Source organism: Telopea speciosissima, chromosome 9, assembly GCF_018873765.1.
Source record: "Telopea speciosissima isolate NSW1024214 ecotype Mountain lineage chromosome 9, Tspe_v1, whole genome shotgun sequence".
NCBI classification, from domain to species: domain Eukaryota; kingdom Viridiplantae; phylum Streptophyta; class Magnoliopsida; order Proteales; family Proteaceae; genus Telopea; species Telopea speciosissima.
In genome coordinates, this window is record NC_057924.1 from 14,313,452 (window position 1) to 14,336,944 (window position 23,493).

Below are 23,493 nucleotides of genomic sequence, written 5' to 3' on the forward strand. Positions count from 1 at the left end.
GAGAGAGAGAGAGAGAGAGAGAGAGAGACATGGATAGGGGTTCTTCGCTTGTCTCATGATTCATGATTGAGAGAGACTGATAAAATATATACGTGTAGAGAGTAGCGGAGATAGAAGGAATTCTTTTGTTTCTTCTTTATTTGGTAAAATTCCTTGTTTAATTTAACAATGCCCTAGATTCATGGCTAAGAATAAGTTCAACTGCAGCATAACCTAGCCCTAGATCAGTCGCTAGGGTTTCAGCTGATTCTTATCACATTTATGCTCAACTGCTTCAAGGTAATCTGTATTGTCTCTGAAAAATTTGCAGTTTTTTTTCGGCTTCGACTTCTGGGGTTGAAAAGTAAGTGAAAAGTTTCAGGCTCTTCTTGGAGATTTTTTTTTTTAAGAAAAAAAAATTTGTTGACTTCTCTGTGTAAGAGTATTTCGGTTCATTCATGGTGTAGAGGCGGTTGAAGTTGAAAAAGCCTGTAAATTTTATACTGGGTTTTCATATTTTTCGCTGCTTCATCTCCTTTTGTTTTGGATTTTGATGGAAGTCGAAGAAGAGGACTTTACAGAAACCCAAGCTTCTGGTAGTGGTGATCTTTCTTTGTGAAGGAGGGTTGTTTTGGGGGTAAGTTGGTGCATCATGGGCTGCCTTTGTTTTAAGTCGTCTGCCATCGAAGATAGCAGAGAAAGTCCAAGAGACAGGTTGTCGAGTAAATCGTCGACCGATTTGTTGCGTGTGCCACGGGCGGCTTCTTCAAGGAGAGAGGAAATATTCCGTGCGAAAGATAGACCGGATGGGAGAGATGGGAGAGTTGTGTTGGTTGAGAAGCAAGGGAATGGGTCGATTCGGTTGCACAGTGAGAATTTCGAGAGGAAGAGAGAGAAGACTGAATATGGGGTCACTCAACATCCTACAATGGGCAGCATTCCGAAGGCTACAGAAGGTGAGCAGGTTGCTGCTGGTTGGCCGGCCTGGCTTGCGGCAGTTGCTGGAGAAGCTATCAAGGGATGGGTACCACGCCGTGCAGATTCTTTTGAGAAACTGGATAAAGTATGCTCCTTAATTCATTTAGTAGTCACTTGAATTTCTTCATATCATGGGTATTTTTTTCAACGAATCGGTGATTTGATCTCAACTTTGATAAATCCAAGTTTTGAAAGCATAGTATTTGTAATCTATTTTGGAAATTTTACAGTTAGTGGGTCAATTGTGGAAACGTGCACTGTCATGTGCATCCATCCTACTGACCATGCCAGTCACAGTATGGCTTATTCTTTTGACATTCTGCAATCCCTCTTATATGATGACAAATTGTTTCTCTGGACCAGTACATTTACTCATGATGAACAATGTCCTATAGTTGCCATGGTGATGAAGTCAAAGTGGGCATTTCCTGTTGACTTCAGCTGTTGAGTTCACAAATTCAATGGCCCAGTGCTAGTTCAGGGGAGTGGAAGTCAAACTGAATTTCATGTCCAATATAGATCATTGCATTAGTTGGAGTTGAAACTGTTAGTTTACATAGTGTCCAGGAAACAGATAAATGCCTATTGCTTGCTTGTTTGTACAGTCTGCTTTTCCATTTTTTTTTTGCTCCGAGTAGTTTGGAGCCATAACTGTTAATTTTTCTCCTTTAGATGTTTAAGAAAGATGATGTCCTATCATTAATAAGGGATTAGGTTCTTGCTTTCTGTTCCTCCAAGTGGTGAATATAGTTATTGTTACCCCACCCTCCTCATTTTGCTTTCACTTTCACCTATTGCTTTCATTGTTTGTGGGATTTCCTTTTTGAAGGCTTTCGTTCTTCTTCTAATGGTTTGTCATTTTTGCAGATTGGTCAAGGAACTTACAGTAATGTATACCGGGCTCGGGATCTTGATCAGGGAAAGATTGTTGCTTTGAAGAAAGTACGATTTGATAACCTGGAGCCCGAAAGTGTTCGGTTTATGGCAAGGGAAATTCATATTCTGCGTAGGCTTGATCATCCAAATATTATTAAGCTGGAAGGATTGGTTACTTCACGGATGTCTTGCAGCTTGTACCTTGTTTTTGAATATATGGAGCATGATCTTGCTGGTCTTGCTTCATACCCAGGGCTTAAGTTCACAGAACAACAGGTACTCATTGTTTAGTTCTGACTTATCCTCCTGTTTTCCAATGCTATGAGGTAACCAAATTGTCATTGCCTCCAGCTTTTATGCTTATTCTTTACATACTGACTCACTAATCAAACCTGTGGGAGCAACAAGCATTATGGATTTAATTTGTTTTTGGCAGGTTAAATGTTACATGCAGCAACTTCTACGTGGACTTGATCATTGTCACAGTCGTGGTATTCTACATCGTGACATAAAGGGTTCAAATCTCCTAATTGACAATGCCGGCATCTTGAAGATTGCGGACTTTGGCTTGGCAAGTTTCTTTGATCCTCATCAAACTCAGCCATTAACAAGCCGTGTTATTACGCTTTGGTATCGACCGCCAGAACTTTTACTTGGTGCTAGTCACTATGGAGTTGCTGTAGATTTGTGGAGTACTGGATGCATACTTGCAGAATTATATGCTGGAAAGCCCATCATGCCTGGAAGAACTGAGGTTAGTCTCTGTGCTTCACCAAACACCTAGGAATCTAGGATTAGTTCACTTTAATGCATTTTATTCATTGCAGCAGGCAAAATGCAATGTCCAGTTCTTTCTCCTCCTAGTTTGTAGTGTCTGATTTTATGGTTGTAGTGCCAGATTCCTGATCACCGTGAACTATAGTCTTGGGAGAGGTTTTGAGCTGCTTATGGGAAATAAGTTAGAATACATAAATATCTCCATTATTTGGATATTCTTTTGCTCTTGTACAACTTACCTCACAAGCCAAATGAAATGAAAGCAAGGGACTTGGTTAAGCCCTTGTCGTGAGGTCAACATAAAATGATCCATGGATTATAGTTCCTAATTTGATTTTCTACAATACAAAGTTGCTTTGTATACCATACTCTTTGATGTAGGATGGGTATATAGAGATACAAACCTACGGATATTGGGTGCAGCAACAACAGGCCAAATAGTAATCAAAGTAGGAATGTTGGATAAAATCAGTATTCATGGGTTTAGAAATGCAAGAAACCATTCAAACCTTCCCTATGAATAGCTAACATTTTCCTAAACTCAAAAAATTTTCATGGTCAACTAGATTCAATATAAATAAAATAAGCTATCACTCAGTTAAATCGATAGGTATTCCAAAAAAATGTCATCTTCCCTGTTGGAACTCTCATTTCCAGATAAACAACTAACATAAGAATTTCAGAATTTGCATGAAATATGTCCTTTCAGCCTAAAATTTTTAGGGTGTGGCAATGGTCTGATAGAACTGCGTTCCACTTGTTCTCAGTCCAAATGGATAACCTTAGTAGGTCTTAAAGGCCCCAGGTTCTGACTAAATTTCTGGGCCCAAACCTTGTGCAATTGTCATCTGTTAAGGCTCCTCTAACAGAAGGTGGGAAAAAAAAAACTCAAAAGAAAGGATGGTGTTGTATTGATTCAGATTTCCCATCCCGTTATTCAAACAGAGAAAGAAAATGATTAGATAGGAATTCAGAGCTATGGGTTCTGCTTGTAGAAGTAACTGAAATCAACAAAACTGAAAGTAGATGTAGCATCACCTAAAAAGTTTAAAACCAAACTAGAAAATTCACGCTTTATTTCCATTAAGTAACCGAAGTTCAGGACTTAAAACACCAACACAACACTACCTCTAACTCAAAAGAAGGTTAAAAAAACCCCTACCTCTAGGCTTCAACTCTCTAGTACGAAACGCCAGGACTTTCTACTATACCTAAATCGACATATGATAAAACAAAGTTGCTTCCAACATTTGAATTAGTAAACCTAGACTAGTAAGAAAATTGATTCATGATCGACCCCACATGACTAAAGACCACTCTCTCCTAATGGATGTAACCCATAAAATTTAGAAATTACGGATAATTCATCTTAGTACTCCCGAATAGAGAAAGAATAAAATGTCCGGAACTCTTAGTTTAAAATCTGATCAGTTGACTTGAAAGAGTTGAATAAAATTCTCCGGCCCCACTATGCAACCAAATTATTAATGTATAAAATAAGTAAAAAAAAATTACTAATCAGCCCTAAATTTTATCCCCACACTTCACATGAACAATACCCAGGTGCTTACTCAATCTACTTCAGCCACTTCTTTGGTGGAAAGATAATTTCTTCTGAATAAACTTACCACTAGGTAGGACATTCCTTCCATGCTTTTGTGGTGTCACATGTGGGGTTATAATGGTTAATCCTCTGCATCACTCATTACTAGGTCTGTGTAGATTTAGAAATATAGATAAGCTTTCTACTCCAGGTATTTTTTTCTGATATACGCAGGTAATCTTGGCTTTTGCTGTGAAACGATGGGTTGCAATTTATAAATAATAGTTTCATTGCACTACTTTTACTCATTTCTTATCTTAACGCAAACCTAGATGCCAAAAATGCTTAGAATTTCTCTTCCTTATATCTCACTTTTTCTGGCAGACATATTGGTAATGACTTGACTGGAAGTGGGGAAGCTGAATGCACAAAGATTAGTGTGTGTGATAAGATTGTGGTGTTTCACAGCTTAATAATCTAGGTCTACTTATTCAAATGTTGGAAGCAACTTTGTTTTATCATATGTCCAATTTAGGTAGTTATGGTGTTACTCATCCATATGGATGCAGTGGCTGCAGGCTAGATTTTAAATTTTTTTTTTTTTTGGGGGGTGGGGGTTGGTTGTGTTTCTGCTGGCTAGTATGACAGTTTCAGGCTGTTCACCTGTTTGGAATATGAATAGGAAGATCTGTTATTCTTTGCTTGCCCATAAGCTTTGCTAGCAAGATCTGCTATTCTTTATGTTGGGGGTGATGCTGCAACCGGTATCCCATAACATCTACATGTTTTTGTATGCATCTTGTAAGCTTCCTATATCCAGTGCCACATAACATCAGTTTTGCACACTATCTGTAAGTAGGGAGGCTGTATATTTGTGAGGTCGGCAGGCTGTCTATATATGTTTGATTGTTTGCTGTTGTATTAGTTAATTTCCTATTTCCAACTGGATCTTAACCACTGATGTTTATTGATTCCGATCTTATATGTCATAGGTGGAGCAGCTGCATAAAATTTTCAAGCTTTGTGGTTCTCCGTCTGAGGAGTATTGGAGAAAATCAAAACTACCACATGCAACCATTTTCAAACCCCAACAACCATATAGAAGATGTGTTGCAGAATTGTTCAAGGATTTCCCTGCACCAGCATTAGGGCTTATGGAAACTTTGCTTTCTATAGATCCTGTAGATCGTGGAACTGCAGCTTCTGCTCTGAAGAGTGAGGTATGCAATTTCTATTGGGAAAAAGATTCTATGGAGGGTATGATGAAGTTGAAGTATGAATGTGAATCAATAAATGGCCCTTTCTTTTGTCCCCCCCCCTCTCTCTTTCTTCTGGCTGAACATTATGAATGACATTTGTTTTAATGAGATTGCGCTATTGTCGTCTCCCCTGAAGTGTTCTGAATTTGGTTGGAATGCTGGAATTTCTTTTGTGAGCTTTTATGTCTGACCTGTAAGCCCTTTCAAATTTGTCATGCTTTAAGCTTATTTGCACCATGTTTTGACTTATTAACTAATAAACCTACTTTAATTGGATCTAGCTGGCTCTCATGAGGGCAACAACAACTTATACTTTTACTTCTCTTTATTGGTCATTTGACTTTGACATCTACTTCCGTTGCCCCCAAAATGTTTTATTGTGTTGTTTGCATAGTAGTCAAGGTGCCACCTAGGTTTCTGCTGCGTAGGGAATGAGGCGATTGGTTATCTTGAGTCTCAACTCTCAAGGTGTCAAACCAGGCCCAGGGGGAAAAAAGCGATGAAGAACAAGCAATAGAAGTCAAGCTTATTAGTTCTCCTGGATTTTCTCCCGTCAATTTCATGTCTGTCTGGATCTCTCTCAGTGGTGATGAAATTGAGAGGCTTAACCTGGTGAACTGATAAAGTGACTTGCTTTGTAAGGATAATGAGACTAGTACCCACTAAGATCAGAAACAAACCTAAGTGGATAGCTAGATTGCTGGAAGTTAGACTCATTCATATTGCAAAGAGATGTATCAAACACTTTCCCTCAACCCCCACCTCCACAGAAGGAAAAAGGGGAAATAAAAAAAGCCACTGGGAAGGGTGAAACAAGAATTTTGGAGATGGATGATTCAATAGGTTTTGGGAAGCATATATTTTGTGATGACAGAAACTATTTACCTTTTGAGGAGGCTCATGGAAAGATGTAGAGCTAGCAAGAAGGATCTCCATTTGGTCTTTATTGACCTGGAAAAAGCCTATGACAAAGTCCCTAGAGACTTAATTTGGCAAGTCCTTGTGAAGAGAGGGCTGTCCTATAAATATATAGATGTTATTAAAGATATGTATGAGGGCGTGGTGACTAATGTGAGATCTGTCAGAGGCCAGGGCAAAGAATTCTCAATTACGATTGGATTACATCAGGGATCAGCCCTAAGCCCTTATCTGTTTGCGCTTATCATGGATTAATTAACCAAGAGCATCCAAGATGAGGTCCCGTGGTGTATGCTCTTTGCAGATGATATCGTTTTGGTGGATGAGACAAAAGCAGGGATAAATGATAAGTTAGAGTTGTGGAGATCAACCCTGGAAACATGAGGCTTCAAGATTAGTAGATCAAAGACGGAGTATATGAGGTGTAACTTTAGTCACACTACGATGGAAAATGACATGGTGAAAATTCTGGAGAGAGAGAGATTGCAAAGTGACTATTTTAAATATCTGGGGTCAATCGTAAATAAGGAAGGTGACATAGATGATGATGTTTCACTGAGAATTAAAGTGGGATGGTTGAAGTGGAGAAGCGCGACCGGAGTACTGTGTGATTGACGTATTCCTTTAAAGCGTAAAGGAAAGTTCTATAGGACTGCTATTCGACCGGCTATGGTGTATGGGGCAGAGTGTTGGGCAATTAAAAAGTGTCACATAGAGAAGCTATGTGTAGCAGAGATGAGGCTGTTAAGATGGATGTGCAAAAAAACTAGGAAGGATAAAGCAAGGAATGATCGTATAAGAGCTGATTTGGGAGTTGCTCCGATCAATGACAAGCTTCGAGAATGTCGTTTGAGATGGTATGGCCATGTTCAACGGCGGTTTGAGGATGCCTCAGTGCGGAGGAGTGATCTGATCCAGATTGAAGGAGCTAGAAGAGCTAGGGGTAGGCCAAAAATGGCCATAGGAGAGGTTGTGAGGAATGCCATGAGTCTAGGCCTTGTACCAAGTATGACTTCGGATAGAGCCTATTGGAGCAAGGATCCATGTTGCCGACCCGATTTAGCTGATATTTTCCTGACTTCTTGGGCTGTTCCTCTTTCGCCATACTTTCTTTTCTTTTCTTCTCTCATTTCGCTCTTTTCTAACAACTCTCTTTTGAAAAGGATCCATGTAGCCGACCCCATTCAATTGGGATAAGGCTGAGTTTGTTGTTGTTGTATATTTTGTGACGACATTTTCAGCAATCTTGTGATACCTCTTTTTTGGGATGGGTTGGGGACCAGAGTGATCACTGGCTGAGGGACAGCCCAAGCCTTTCTGGCTATTTTGCTTTTTTTGCTGTGTGGTCATTTGATTTTAAGTCTCTGTTTGTTGGGTGGATGGGGAATTCCCTAGATATGGCCCATCTTAGCTTTATGGCTTATAATGTAACAGGCTTCCCCCCTTTTTTTCTTCCTGTTTTTCAATTGTCCATGTTCTTCAAATTAGAATTGACAATTTCAAAGTTTTATTTTGAATTGTGGCAATGGAACGTACGGACAATGAAAAACAGCCTATGTGATGCAGATAAGTCACCTAAAGGGCGATTTTATTGAAAATTAGCTTTGGGTTGGGTTATGTAGGTGTTGGGCTTTTGATCCCATGGGTTTACTTTGTAATTGGCTAATTTAATGAGCCTAAAATATGGGTCGAGAGTAATAAAACGGGATTTACTTCATTAGTTTAGTTAGAGTCCTGTTTTGAGTCTATTTCCTTTATTATTTCACTTTCCAAGTCAATTTTGGTTACTTTATTAGTTAAGAATTGTGTCAGGCCTTTCCTTTTTAGTGTCCATGGTTCAAGGTCTCGGTTTTGGACTTGATTTCTGCTAGGCAGAAAACGAGTTGGTGCATTTTTATTGGTTGAACTCGTTGCTTGGTTTCTGTGGGTTTTTTACCTAGTTAGGTGATGAAACTTGGTATACAAACTATTTTGAGCCATTTAAACACAATGACACTATCAGATTTTGAAAAATCAAAGTCCAAATAGGAGTTTGATTTCAGACCCTAGGTTGGTAGGCTACAACGAACATGGTCTCTAATAGGCCCTATTTTGTTGGAAGTCTATAGCTTTTCCCACTAAGATGACCGAGACCTATAGAAATCTCGATTGGTCTTGGTCGAGATAAGGGCCTTTTATAACTGGGTTTGGTCTGGTTCGATCGAATCGAGATCTCGACCGTGACACGAAATCTCGGTCGAGTTGATGTCTTTTTTTTTTTTTTAATTTATTTGTATAAGGTCTCGTCTCGGACCTTCAAAAAACCGAGATATTTCTGAGATCTCGGCGAGACCTCATTCCCTGTTAGTGTCTAAGTCTATTTTCTAGTCTTCTATATAAGTTTGTAAGGGAGGCCAACATTGACAGAAATTTGAATGAATAGAAAAGTTGCTTATGCAATGTTGAAATCCTGTGTGCATAGTTGTCACGGCGTGTAGGCGACCCTAGGCGCTGGAGAGGGTAAAAAAGCAAGGCGACACCATGTAGGCGGCCAAGGCACCCAAGGTAACCAAGGTGCTTGGATGCCTAGGCGTTGCCTTGACAACTATGGTTGTGTGACCGATGTATTCTTTTAAAGTTTGAAAGAAAATTTTATAAGACAGTTATATGACTGGCTGTGATGTATGGTGCAGAAAGTTGGGCTGTTAAGAAGCGTCATATAGATAAACTAAGTGTCGCGGAGTTGAGGATGTTAAGATGGATGTGTGGTAAAACCTTGAAGGATAAAGTAAGGAATGACCATATTAGAGCTGATTTGGGAGTAGCTCCAATTCAGGGCAAGCTACGAGAAAGTCGATTGAGGTGGCACGGCCATGTTCAACGGAGGCTGTTGGATGCCCCAGTACGGAGAAGTCATTTAATTCAGATTGAGGGAGAGCTAAAAGAGTCAGGGACAGGCCTAAATTAACCCTAGGAGAAGTGGTGAGGAAAGGCATGCTTAGCCTAGGCCTTATATCAAGTATGGCGTCGAATAGAGCTGATTGGAGGGCAAGGATCTATGTAGCCGACCCCATTTAGTTGGGATAAGGCTGTTGTTGTTGTGCAGAAAATTGGAATGTAAAAGAAACCTGGACAAACTAACCTGGTTGATTGATTGATGTGTGTGCTGTGTATGTGTAGCAGAACTGGAAATCAGAAATATATTCATTGGAGAAGAGAAGGGGAGCTCTAGAAATCCAAATGGATTGTTAGGAATTTCATCCTCAATCTGTTAACCTGCATGGATTGAACTGTTGCTTCAGTTTGTCTATATTCTACAAACTTCAATTTCATCCAATGTGGGCACTGCATGGTGGAACCATTGCTCAACTAGGACTGATCCATAATAACAAAAAGAAGAAAACAAAGTGTAAAAGCTTGGGACAGACCTGCCTAAGGGGTAGACAGGGTGCTGTGACTGCTGTCAAGCTCTTCTCTTGGCCTTTTAGGTCCACGGCCTGTGTGGTCTGTGGGAGCCACTGAGCTCACCTATATTGACTTGTAGTTCGAATAATGGGTCTATGACTCTTAGAACTCACTGCCAATATATTAAAATTTGTAGCCTACTGCTTCGTTGAAGGTCCAAAGATGAGTTTCGAGGAATCATCTACAATTACTTGGCCTTGGACTTTGGATGTTAAGAAGAGATCAAATGCCTAGAAAAAGGATTTTTGGTGTAATAGGAATGTGTACTAATGTACTGCAGTTTTGAGTGTTGTACCATGGTTTGATCATGTTTGTGTCGAAATCCTTTCCATTTGATTGGCTAAACATTGCATATTTGACCTGATTCTTTTGCTGATAGGTGTGTAACTATGAAGCATGATGATACTTGTACACTTCCATATTTAGAAACTGCTTGTTGAAATATTTTAAGGGGATCACTGTCCTATTTATTAATCCAATGCATGATCGTAAGCTATTTACTCAAGTTACTGTATAGGACTTCTTACTTTATGTTCAACCATCTCTCATTGCATTGAAGTTGTTTTTATATTCACTTATTTTTTGTATGGTAACATTAACTTATTGATTTTTCTATGTATGTGGATGATTTTGTCATAACTGCGTAGACTTATTTATGTATTTTTTGGTCAGTTTTTTACTATGAAACCTCTTGCTTGTGATCCATCAAGCTTACCCAAGTATCCTCCAAGCAAGGAGTTTGATGCAAAAATAAGGGATGAAGAAGCTAGAAGGTGCATATTCTAGTCTACTTTCTGTTTACACTTTACATTCTGGTGCATGTTATGATGAACTTCCAGTTACACAATTTACTAATTTGCTGTTGAAATCCAAATTTATTATCATCCTAGTGATTAACTTGTGTGTGTGTGTGTGTGTAGATGCATATTCTAGTTTGCTTTCTGTTATACTTTACATTGTTATAATGAACTACCAGTTACACAATTTACTAATTTGCTGTTGAAATCCAAATTTAGAGAATAGAAATGGGCTTTATTTTATTGGAAACAAGCTATGGGTTGGGTTATGTATGTGTTGGGCCTTTGATCATAGCTGGTTGTATGACTGTCCTATGAAAATTTCCTTCAAGTTTCGTAGTTAGTTTATGTTACCTAATTAGTTACGGGGGATTGGGTTAGGCCTTTCCTTGTAAGTGTTTAAGTCTGTTTTTGAGTCTTCTATACTATAAAATTTTCCTTTAAGTTTCGTAGTCAGTTTATGTTACCTAATTAGTTAGGGGGATTGGGTTTGGCCTTTCCTTTTAAGTGGTTTAGTCTGTTTTTGAGTCTTCTATAAAAGTTTGTAAAGGGGTCCAGCATTGTACACGAAGTGTATGCTCTTCCTTGTGCGTGATCAAGGTTCGGCTTGTGTTTGATACAACCAAACACCTTGCGATGAGAAGCCCTGCTGTCCTTACCCTTACGCTTTCTGTTTCTTCTTCTTAAGGTACTGTTTCAGCTTCTGCTATTCTGACCATTAAAGTTCTATGCAGTTTCTAATCCTGTCATCAGTAGGATTATTGCTTTGGACGAGAGTTATATACCTGATCTCAATTCTGATTGCAGAACTTTTCATGCGATACTGTTACCTTTCATATTTTGTTTTCAGACCTAGCAAATTCTGTTGGCTGATTAATGGAGTTCTACTTCAAGTAGGATTACTTCTTGGCCTTGAATACTGAAATCAGTAGTCACTCTCTAATGATCTGTTTCATCTGGTTTTTTCAGTATGACTTCAGATTTTAATTGAGTTCATATTTCTGTAGTCTGATCATTAACTGACTATTGGTTTGCCAGATTTGCCCTTCTCCTGGTCACACTAGGATTCCCTGTTATCTTCTGATCTAAACATTAGATCGTGCTGGAATTTTCAGCAAGGTGTACACTTGTTAAAAGAAGAACTTGCACTGCTTTTCAGGTCCATCTGATTATCTGATTTTGTTATATGAGGTTTCTCCCATTGCTGGAATTTTATTCTCTGTGTCCGATTCTGTTTTGGTATTGTTTTAATCTTACAAAATCAGTATTACATTAGAGAGAGTAGGATTTCAGCACTGAGATTCAATTTTTAGGCGGGTTTGTTCTAAATAATTGAATTTTTTTTCGAAATGGTAACTGTTGAATAGATAGTCTGAAGGTGCAGTTGAGGAAATTGGATTCCTCACTCATAGGCTGGATGTTTTTAAGGCAAAACTGCAATTGTTTGAGAACTGGAGGAGGTTACAGCAACCAGTTATCGAGAAATTAGTATCGCTTGAGGAGGTCTGGTTTAGGGGGAAAAATGGCAGATATGGAAGATTAAAGTGGTATGTAATTAGAGATTTAGTGGCTTCACTTAATTAGATTGAGAAACCCGTTATTTTTTTGTTGGTTAAAACCCAAGTTAATTTCTTGAACAGAAGAGCAATTATGCTCAGATATTGGAGCCAACGAGAAAGAAGATAATTCATTCCTCAATAAAGAGATTGCTTGAAGAATAAGAGCAGAATATAACACAGTGATCAACATAAACTAGAACCAACATTAACAGAAGTTCAGAATAATTAAAACAAAGAGAACTTTCTGTATGAAGCAGTGTCCACATTTTCTATTTAATTCTGATAGTCAAGTCAACAATTAGGAATTATTTAGTATGACCGTACAGCCATTTTATAAATTGAGACAAATCCAGCTCTTGGTTGGAACACAGAATTGCGCATTGAGTAGAACTAGTTGGACTTGGTCGGAACCAGCACTAAAAGTGAAACCTTGAGTATATTAATGAACAAAAATAGCTCCACATGTAGAACATTTCGCGCTCAAATAAAATAAATAAAATCATACTTGATTCCTACATTTCTCAGATGGATCGATCACCAATCCTCTTGCCAACCAGCAGTCGCTTTGTTTGGATTGTCCAACAGGAACTTTCAATCTTTAGAAGTGGTAGATGGACTTTCTTCTTTCTTTTTAGGGTGACTATGATGAAAGCCAAGACTAGAAACCGACAAGAAACCAGTATCGCAGTGAGCTAGAAAACTCAAAATATGAGCAGAAATTGAACATGGATATAACTCTCAATCCATACGACTGATGGGGCTGAAACTAATATTGAATGGAGGCCCTAATGGGGTGTGTCTATGGTTAAAATGTCAAAGCAAGTGATTGTTAGATTAGAAACAACAAATATGGACAGAAAATTGAAATTAAAAAAAAATCAGAATTGGTAATTTAAAGGAAAACAACTATGCTCACAATTGGTTGCTTGGATGAACACTAATCCTGGATTAATTGTAGATAAGGAAGATGGGAGTAACATTCTAAAATTTGAGAACCATCCAACCACTGGTTAGAAAGATACACACGTCTGAAGTTCTGCAACTCAGAATAGACATAACGGTAATTGTATGACAGTAAACTTAGATAAAACCTGCAGAACATTATGTGAGGAACAAAAGCAAAGGTAGACAAAACAGTGAATCACAAAATAGAGATCAGAAGTAACCCAAAATAGGTCTCAGTTGGGTAAGGAAGCTTGCTGGAAAACTCTGCAGAATAGTTAAGAAGAAGAAGAAGAAGAAAAGGGAAAAAGAAGAAGGGAAGAAGGGGATATGACCATAGGCTTCACCACCAGTCCCAAACCAAGGATTCACCAGTAACTGATTCACCGCAGCGCACACACTCATATAGAGCTAGTTTTTCAAAACATCACAGCTGTGGCCTAGTGTGCCCTTATTCTTTATTTATAAGCTTTGATCATTACAACCAAATAGGAAACTCTCTAATATCTTGAAAGATCCTTTACTACAATCTAAGAAACAATTGAATTTATGAACTCTCTACAAAATAGAAAGTCCCATAATAACAACTACTAAGTAGCATACTTGCTTACCAACAAAGGAACTACTAACGTTGAAATAAACAACTACTAAACAAAATAGTAACTTGCTATTTTGAACTCAACTGAATATTCCAGTAGCAAACAAAGATCTTTCAACAGGATCCTCCATCAAAGTTGTCCATTGAGAGGCCCACACAATTTTTGTGAAGAACGGTACCACGTGAACAGTACCACCGAACCTTTTTCCTTGGACTGCATCAGAATATAAATACTCTGCACCCCTTCGGCCTCTGATGAATGGATTACTTTTGATGCTTCTGATGCTCTCACATCATAAAGTTTTTGTGTTAATTAAAAATCAACATTTATGTATAAATAACCTTCCAAATTTATTGTGACGGGATTACTTTTGATACTTCTGATACTGTCACATCATAAAGCTTTCAGTGTTAATTAAAAACAACATATTATGTATAGATAACCTTCCAAATTTATTTTACTACTACATTCATCAAACGGGATGTTGCTTATTCGCTATGGTGGTTCAGATTGAGTAAATGTTATCATGGTGTTACTCTATAATGTTTTTTTTTTTTTGGTAAATATTCTATAATGTGTTTACAATAGAATTTGTAATCCTACCTCCCCCGCCCTTCCCATCCTCCTAATAGTTCTAATAGGTATATAAATTTACTTCCTTGGAGTGGATCTACTGATGTTACCCCATTATTGAATCTCGCAGACAAGGAGTGGTAGGAAGCAAGGCCCAGAGGTCTGACCTAGAAAGGAAAGGACCGAGAGAATCTAGGGCAGTTCCAGCACCTGATGCCAATGCAGAATTGGTCTTGTCAATGCAGGTAATGATGGATGTTATAATCTGTTTATAAGAAGGTTTACTTTTGCCTATTTGCCTTTCTCCTGTGCTCTTTAAGTTTATTGGCATGCAAAATTAATGGATACTGCTTTGGAAGTCAATTCCTTGTCCTGGGACTTCACTTCCTAGGTTCTAACCATGTCCATTGTTTCTTTGCCTGGAAAGGGAGGGCAGGGAGGGCCCCCAGGCCCATGGTTCTTAGCATGCCATGTCTGTTGCTGACTGTTACGCTACGTTTGGTAACGTTCTTTGTCAAGAACAGGTTTATTTTACCAGAAACGTCTTTTGATGTTCTTGGCCTGGAACAATGTTCTTTGTCTGTAATTGGCCGTTTGGCAAATCTGTTCCAGAACTGTTCTGGAACAACTATGGTGTTTGGTAAATAGAAGAACATATCTTCTTCTTTCTCACGGTAGAATAAGGAACCAGTGGAGATCTATACTGGTTTCTAGTGAGAGATCTCACTCAACTAAACCTTGTTCTTCCTGAAATTTCAGGCACCAGTCTTGAGATGTAAGGCTCTTACAAACACCCAATAGCATGCCTGTGAACCAAGTAGGTTGATGATAATAACTGGCTAAAATAGATCTGGGCAGTGCCTGAGAAACCAGATCTGAGTATGGTTTTGATTCTCAAAGTGGGAGAAGCATGAAAGGACAAGGTTCTAGGGTTTGAATCGCCTAAGGGTAGGCTGTCTTCAACCCAAATTACAGGCTAATCGATTGGGAATAATGGTTCAGTAAAGTTTTCTCTTAAATTTGATAGTACCGCCTGAACGGTATCAATGGCATACACAAAGGAAGAGGAATAGTAAGAGAAGAAAAATAAGAAATAGAAGAATTAGAATATAGATCAAACCTAGAGGGAAGGAATAAGACTGGCTCGAACAAGAAGAGGAAAGAGAAAGAGAGCGAGAGAGCACCCAGTTACACAGCTGGTATTCATAAGCCAACTTCTTCATTCAAGGAAGACCTCTGCTGTCGAATCCTAAAAGTAAATCGCAGGCCGGAGTGAATCACCAAGTTTCAGTGTGAAGATTTCATTTTTGCATCCGCTGCGTGAGGCCTCTCTCCCTGGGTTCTAGGGCTCTTTGCTGGTTTTATTTTTTCTGGTTTCTTCTCTTCCTTGATTAAAAAAAAAGTTTCAGTGGGGCTGACTCGATGTTGAAAATGACACAGTTTTGCCCTAAATCAACCTCCAGTGGATGACCAACTCGAGGTTGAAGATGACACAGCTCAAGCTATTCTCTAAGCTCTGTGCTTTGCCATCTCCAACCGCTGCTGGAGGAAATCAGGATTTTTGGGGTGGGTTTTGATTTTCCTTTTCGTTTTTTTCCCCTCTTAATTTGATTGATTTTGTGACCTTCAGTCGTTCTGTGGAACCGTCAAACTCGTTCTAGAGACCAAAAAGGTATCTGGTTCGTTTTTTGGGAACAAAAAAACAAACCATTTTGCCAAACGCGTATTGCCTATTTTTCCGTTCTTGCACAACAAAAGAATAGAGAAACACGTTCCGCAGAACGTTACCAAACACAGTCTTAATGATTATACCAAACCCTGACAGATACGGGCACAGTGTGGGTGGTCGTAATTTCCTCTGACCAATTGCTATGCTAGGTTTTTTATTTTATTTTATTTTTTTAGTATTTGCTTCATTCACTTGTAAGAAACTGCATTTTGTCCTACGAGTTAAGGGAGAAACTCATTTGTGCCCCCCCCCTCTTCTGATAAGCTTAGTGGCCCATATTCATTGTGCCACGTGGAAGTGTGGAACAATGATGTGGCATATCTAACTGTGGGATAGATTGTACATGGTTTGGAATTATGTCAAATTACAAAGCCCAATTCAATCAAATTCCATCCTGTTTTTCGGCATGCATCCCCATATATGTCCATGGATGCCTATAGTACTTTGTGCACTACTTTGTACTCTCCCATAATCCTGAATTTTCAGACCTATATTTTGCCACTTTGTGAAGTCTGTTCGGGCTGAAATTTTACATGTAAGCAGGGGACCCAAACCATGATGAATTGACAAATTGATGCACAGGTTTAGGGCTTAAAGCAGACTCAGATAAGGAGCTAATTGTTGGATCCGGATGCAGGAAACGTGTACGCCTTGTGGTGGTGCGCGGGGGGGGGGGGGCGCAAAGGGAGCTCCGCTCCTTCCTCGCTCTTTGCACAAGAGGGGGCAAATTTTTTTATGATGGAATGATGCTATCCTAAAAGTTTCGGGCAATTTTGATGAGATTTGGACACCCAATTCACCCTAGGGGAAAATGGTCATTTTCTGCCTGGAAACTTCCTGGGGGAATTTTATTTTTTTTAATCACTGCCAGAGGGTCTTTGGGGTGACAAAATTCAGTGTCTACACAAATATTAGTGATTAAATAGCAACGACAGTCAGAACCATAGAAATAATGTTTTGGCTTCAGAAAACCAGATTTTTAAGAGTTTGAATAACACTAGGAGACTGAAAATCGAATAGGACTGGGAGTTCTAAACAGGAAATTAACTAGAAAACAGGAAAGTCAAACTGAAATCAATTTATGGCTGAACTTTATTCAGTCTTCAAACTTTTGGTCAACAACCAGTCGTTGAATTGAACAAGGTAAAACAGTTAATCATTGGTGATTATTTAGAGATAATCTGACCTGAATTCAATGGAGGAATAGAAGTGAGTTCAGGAAATTTACCTAAACTGAAGGTTTGGAATCCACCAAATTCTATTCTGGAATACACCAGATTCAGCTGCTGAATCCACAGCAACTCAGAATCCACTGGGCACCACGCTTGAATCCACTGATGTTCAAGCCTGAAATCTACAGGACTTGAACAGCCAAAGAGCTTTCTTTATTTCTGAATTTGATTGAGGGTCTGTAGCCCTTTTCATGTGTGTGTGTGTGTGTGTGTATATATATATAAATATAAACTGAATCAAAGCGACTCTAAAAACTCCCCATCGACCAACTGTTGTGGAGAATCCTAATCTGTCCAGGCAATTTTAAAATAATAAATAAAAGACAACCCAACTGGATTGGAATTAAATAACCTAGTTCAAGCCTAACTAATGATTACAGTAGGGAATTAAAAAAAAAAGAGACCGAAATAAGGCTGCTAGGAAGCCTCCACATTCTGGACTGAGGGATTCCTGATGCGATTAGGAATCTAAGATTAGAAACTAGACATTCAATGAATCTGGACGTTAAAGTGTCGATTGGACCACTGCATCAACCTCGGAGTCTACCTGTCCACAAAATTTGGGCCTTATCTAATCTACCATGTGGCAGATATTTGTGCTGCCTTGAGTGCAGGTCATTTTGAAAAGTTTTACCCACTAACACAATATAGTAATTGGTTGGTTGGTTGGTTTCTTCATCAGAGTTGCCTATAATGTAGCAATTCCAGGGAATCCTTTCCAGTTAATGGGGGAAAACAAATCTTTGAAAAATAAAAATACAAACACTCGATGTACATTGTAATGTAATACTGATTTAAGAAGTAAAACAGTACCAAAACTAAATCGAGAAACATAGAACAAAAGTCCAGTAATAGGAGAAAATTCATGTAGTAAAATCAGACAACCAGATGGACCCAAAATTCAGGTAGAGTTCTCTTCTTAGAAAGAGGAACCTTTGCTGAAAATCTCAGTCTGATCCAATGGATAGATCTAGAAATATGAAGGAATCCTAGTGGTACTAGGAGAAGGGTATATCAGTTAATTCACAAACCGGAATGTTAATCAAACAGAAGAATTGTAATACCCAAACAGAACAGATGTTATGAAATCAATTTCTGAAATATTGGACCAACAGAACAGGTAATTCGACTTCAGCAATTAAAGGGTAATAAGCAGCCCTACTCCCTTAACCAACCAGCCAATCTGAAGTTTGAAAAAACAATATAGATAGATTAATGAGAGTAGTATTGAAGAAAATGACGAGAACAAATCTGGACAGAGCTACAGTCAATAGTAATGGCAGAGTAGCAGTGAAAATTCAACAGAAAACAGTAGATATAATGGAAGAAAGAATAAGAGAATGAGAGAGTAGCACCCGGGCTTCCCACCGCAAGGTGGTTGGTTGGATCAGACATCAGCTAAACCTTGATCACACACAAGGGAGAGCATACCATGATAGGCAGCAAAGACAGCTTCTTATAATCAAAATTCATGTACAATGCTGGACCCCCTTACAATCTTATATAGAAGGCTCAAAAACAGACTCAAACACTAAAAAGAAAAGGATTAACCCAATTCTTAACTAATTAGGTAACATAGATTGACCAGGAAACTACCGAAAAACAGGATTGGACTTGTAGAATCCTAATCCAGCCTAACTATAACACTTAATAACAATTAAAACAGAGTCAGTTAACTAATTCCGTATGCCTAGCCTCTAGATATTATAGGCCTATTAAAGTGGCCCATCACAATGAAAACACATGGGATTAAAGGCCCAATACATACATAACCCAACCCAGAGCTTATTTCCACTAAAATATGCCATTTAGGTGATTTATTTGTCACATTGGTTCATTCGACACACTAATTGGAAGGAATGGCATATTTACTTCTCCATTAGTTCCGTATCAATCTCATTGTGGATTCTCAATATCACGTACGTATGCAAACAATCTATAGCATGAAAATGAAAGACATCTTTATTTATCCATTATTTCTTTATCACTATGTCTTTGTGGTTTCTCAGTGTTATGTGTGGCAAACAATCCATGGCATGGCAGTGTTTTGGTTTATTCTGAGTTCTTCATTATTCACACAAATTACTTGGCTATCTTTAAAAATTAGTTTCCCTTTCCCTTTTGATTCTGTATTTCTGTGTCTGTTTTATTAATCTTGCTTCATAATTTCAGAAGAGACAAGGTCAGCCCAATTCAAAGAGTCGAAGTGAGAAGTTCAACCCGCATCAGGAGGAAGTTGCTTCTGGCTTTCCAATTGAACCACCTAGACAATCACAAGCAGAAGAAGCAATTAAAGATCCCCAGGGAAATTTGCACAAAAGAGCTTCACATTCAGGGCCGCTGGTTCACCGGTCTGCATGGGCTAAAGCTGGGAGAAACCTGGATGATGCTCCGAAGGTTTCAACTGGGTCTGACTTATCAGCTTTGTCTAGTTTAGTAGCGGCTAGGAATTTGTTTCCACCTGATCGAAAAGATAAGTCTGGTCCATCACAACCAGATGTAGCAAGCCTAATGGGAAGGCTTCCTGGATCATTGAATGATCCAAAGGAATCCAACAGAAGGCAGGATAGAAAGCATCATGCTCAGGTTCTTGTGGGTTCTTATCAGGAAGAAGAAGAAAAAACCAGCAACAAGGGCCCGATTCTGGTAAAATCTCGTACCCACTATCCTTTCTGTGAAATCTAGTTCTCTAAATAATTGATATAATGTTTTGAAGAATCAGATGTCTTTAAATCCCAATGTTTATAACATTAGGCCATTAATAACACTTATATTTGACCATATATGTAGGGGTGTAAATGAATAGCCAAAATCTGTTTCCGTTTCCGTGTCCGTATCCATTTTAGCATTATCCGAATCCGTCCGAAAGCTAAACGGATACGGATAGGCTATAGCTATCCGAAAAGCTATATTTACATGTAAACGGATAAAATATCCGATCCGTATCCGTGTCTGTATCCGTTTAGTACTATCCGAATCCGTCCGATAGCTAATCGGATGCGGATGTGGATATAGCACTATCCGAGCCGAATCCGATCCGTTTACAGCCCTGCATATATGTAGACCCTACCATGTCCCTTAATAACTTGCCATGTGTGTTGTGATGAGAGAGGATGAGGAGCTGCTGTTGGATGGGCCCTGTCGCTGTAATAGTGCATAGGGTTGCTAGTGAAGTTGATTGTTAGGCTGAAAACTGCATGTGTGGATTGAGTTCATGCTTAATAAGCACACTGTTTTTTGAACACCACCACCCCCCCCCCCCCCCTCTCACCAAAAAAAAAAAAGAACAGAAAAAGTATAGTTAACTATGCATTTACATGGTGTATTGAGCATACTTTTTTTTAAAGAAGAAAAATAACTTAAGAAAATAAAAAGGTTTCAACATCTGTCTTGACAGCATTCGAGAGCCTATTAACTCTCGCCTTCACTGCCCATTTATGGGCAATAGATACTTAATCCCTTGTCTTCTTTACAAAACAAACAGTACTAAAGCCTTCCATAAGATTGCATACATCATTATAGTAAATTAAATCATTCCCAAGGCCAGCCTTTGTCATTCCTTTGCATGAGTATTAACAACCTCTTGACCGTTCATCTGAACCATAACATGTGCCCACCCCTGTTCTTTTGCTCCTTACAGCCCCTGATATACTCCTTGTAGCTCTGATTCTTGCGATTCCCTACAAAACCATTATTTACATATGCTGCCACAAAGTGAGAGTGAAACAGCAAAACAGATGCCAATCCAACAGCTCCATTAGATCTGTCATAGCTGTCATCAAAGATAACATGGCATTAAACCCTCTGTGATAACCTGCGGTAATCATTTATGTCCCACACATCCACAAGCTGGTTATTATGGCTCAGTTGGACCAATTTAGATGGAAAGATTTTCAGATCATATACCCACAAAATGAGATGGTTCGAACCCACACCGATGGATTCGGTTTAGTAGGATTGACAAGAACACTACGACACATCCATAGGTGGTAAAATGAGATGGGTAGCACACACAACATGAAGTCTTTTTGTGAATTCATCTGTGCAATTGTTTAGCCAATAATTAATGCTTGTCAAATTAATTGTTCTTGACAGGGTTATGGGTCAAGGGGCAACAAGAGTCACTACTCTGGCCCACTATTGGTTCCTTCAGGCAATGTGGATCAGATGCTGAAGGAACATGATCGCCAGATCCAAGAAGTAGTTCGTCGAGCACGGCTTGACAAGGCAAAAATTAGGAAAGATCAGCCTGATGGAAACCAGGTATCAGGTAATCCAGTGTTTGCAACTGGTCGTGGAGTTGTGTAATCAAGGCACCTACATGGGTTATGGATCCAAAAATCTATGCCGGGGCAAGGTGAAAGGGTTCAGAGAAATGTTTATGGCGAGTGATTCTCTTGTGGCAAGGTACAAGCAGGTGTTGTACAGGGACGTAAAATGTTGATTAATCGAGGGTGACTGTACCCTCTGATCTGAATAGGGCTTTCTGGAGACAAAATCTCCGAGCTCAAATAGTTCTGTTCAACTGATCATCTCTTCTCCACTTCTACATCCTCAATTTAAGTTGTCGGGTAATCTTGTGGCTAGCTCATACCCAATACTTTCTAGAATAGTATTACAAATTAATGTTGTAATAATGCAGCATGATACTCGTTTTCTGTGATTGGTGGCTGATGGTATTCATGAATTGGGTTTGTACATATTAAACTGCAAGCATTCTGTGGGAGCATTACACTCTAGGTTGTGAACGAGGAAGAACATGGCAGTAGCTGTTGAGCCCTACATCGGTTTGATTGGGATCAAGAGGCAATTATGTCAAATATATGGACCGAGGAATTGAGTTTGTGTCCTCTTCTTAGTTTCAGAAATCGATAGCAACATAATCTTCGTAGTATTATGCATTCGGGTTTTGGTATTGATTATATGTGGATTGGATTGCACAGGCTGGGTAGAGGGGGGGGGGTGTTTAAATCTGGTTGAACATAACCTGTTCGATTCTTTTCCCCAGAGTGTTGACAATGGAATAGAGAGGATGGACAAGATTGTCAAGTTAACAGTTTTGACTTTGGGAAAGTGAAGAATAAGCGAAACAAAGAGTTCTCATGTACACAGATTGGGATATTCAACGGGTATTAAATGTTATCTCTTGTCTTCCTTCCTGGGGTTTTGAAGATTTCTCTAAATTCTTCAAGCAAAGGGGGTTTGAATTTGGTGTCAAGCTCATCAACAAGTCTTCTGTCGTCACTTATTACTAATAACATAATCCATGGAACTGCCATTTCCAGTTTCTTTTTTTGTCCACACCTCACCTTGTATTAGCTGGACTCCCTAATTTTTTTTTTGGTCTTGGAATAAGAAAGCAACACTCGTGGTGCCAAGTTGCTGATTTTAGTTACCCACCACACAAAAAAGTGGCATAATAATGTCGAGAAATATTCGCAGAAAAATGGATTTATTGAGAAAGTGATTGGTCATTCATGAAAGATATATAATTTATGTCGAGGGGACAAAATTTTGCTGTTGATGGGGCTCTTTAATTAGGATGTATACTGGTTAGTAACCCTGGCTGGACCGATACTGATGCCAATACTGTGATTTGAATCCTTCCACCCTCCCCTTTTTCTTTTAGGTGGAACCCTACCTTGAATTCTAGAAGCTAAAAATCTGAATGAGATTTGTCAATATCAAGGTCATGATTTTGGTTGAGTCTGGTTTCGATCGGGAAATGTTTTGTGAAATTGCAAATTTTCGGTCGAAAATTGAAAGGTTTTGGTTGCTGTTTTCAATGGATGGTTTTGAGGCACAAATGGTCAAATTAGTTCCTAAAACTTCTAGAAACTCTATTTTGAACTATTTAAGTATTCTTAAATTACAAAAAACAATAAAAAAAAGGATAGTTTGGTTTTGGACCTTAGGTTATACGATGTTGTATACACAAAGGAAAAAGAACGTTGGTTGATTGCTTGACCCCTACAGCCAAAGTATCTAAGCAACACCCCTACACTTCTCTCATTGACCTCGTTGGTATAGGGACTATGCAACTTAGCTACATTCTTCTTTCCTTTCATAATTATCACATGTTATATATGATTTATTACAAAGATATAGAAGTTATTTGGTCAAAAATTATCAAAACTAAGATTTCTTGGAAGTTTCCTTTTTTTTTTTTGAGTCAAAATTAACGAAACGATACAAAAACTTGAAACATGATCAAAATTACATCAAAATCGAGAAATTTCGATAGAAACTATACATTTTATACAAAGGGTTTGATCGAAATAATACCGA

The 23,493-nt window shown here is 38.7% G+C and overlaps 1 protein-coding gene across 1 annotated transcript; it reads left to right on the plus strand.

Moving 5' to 3' along the window:
- The first annotated feature begins 511 nt into the window (after positions 1 to 511).
- Positions 512 to 21,866, plus strand: LOC122639687 (probable serine/threonine-protein kinase At1g54610). The gene is made up of 8 exons (XM_043832581.1): positions 512 to 1,042; positions 1,825 to 2,109; positions 2,270 to 2,587; positions 5,146 to 5,373; positions 10,447 to 10,547; positions 14,375 to 14,489; positions 19,378 to 19,851; positions 21,301 to 21,866. The coding sequence occupies exons 1-8, from the start codon at positions 632 to 634 to the stop codon at positions 21,511 to 21,513; spliced, it is 2,145 nt and encodes a 714-aa protein (XP_043688516.1). The 5' UTR covers positions 512 to 631; the 3' UTR covers positions 21,514 to 21,866.
- The last annotated feature ends 1,627 nt before the right edge of the window (positions 21,867 to 23,493 follow it).

Coding starts and splice junctions, on each gene's coding strand:
- LOC122639687 (XM_043832581.1), top strand. CDS start 632: ATGGGCTGCCTTTGTTTTAAGTCGTCTGCCATCGAAGATAGCAGAGAA. Junction 2,588..5,145: donor TCATGCCTGGAAGAACTGAG/GTTAGTCTCTGT, acceptor TATATGTCATAG/GTGGAGCAGCTGCATAAAAT. Junction 10,548..14,374: donor AGGGATGAAGAAGCTAGAAG/GTGCATATTCTA, acceptor TGAATCTCGCAG/ACAAGGAGTGGTAGGAAGCA.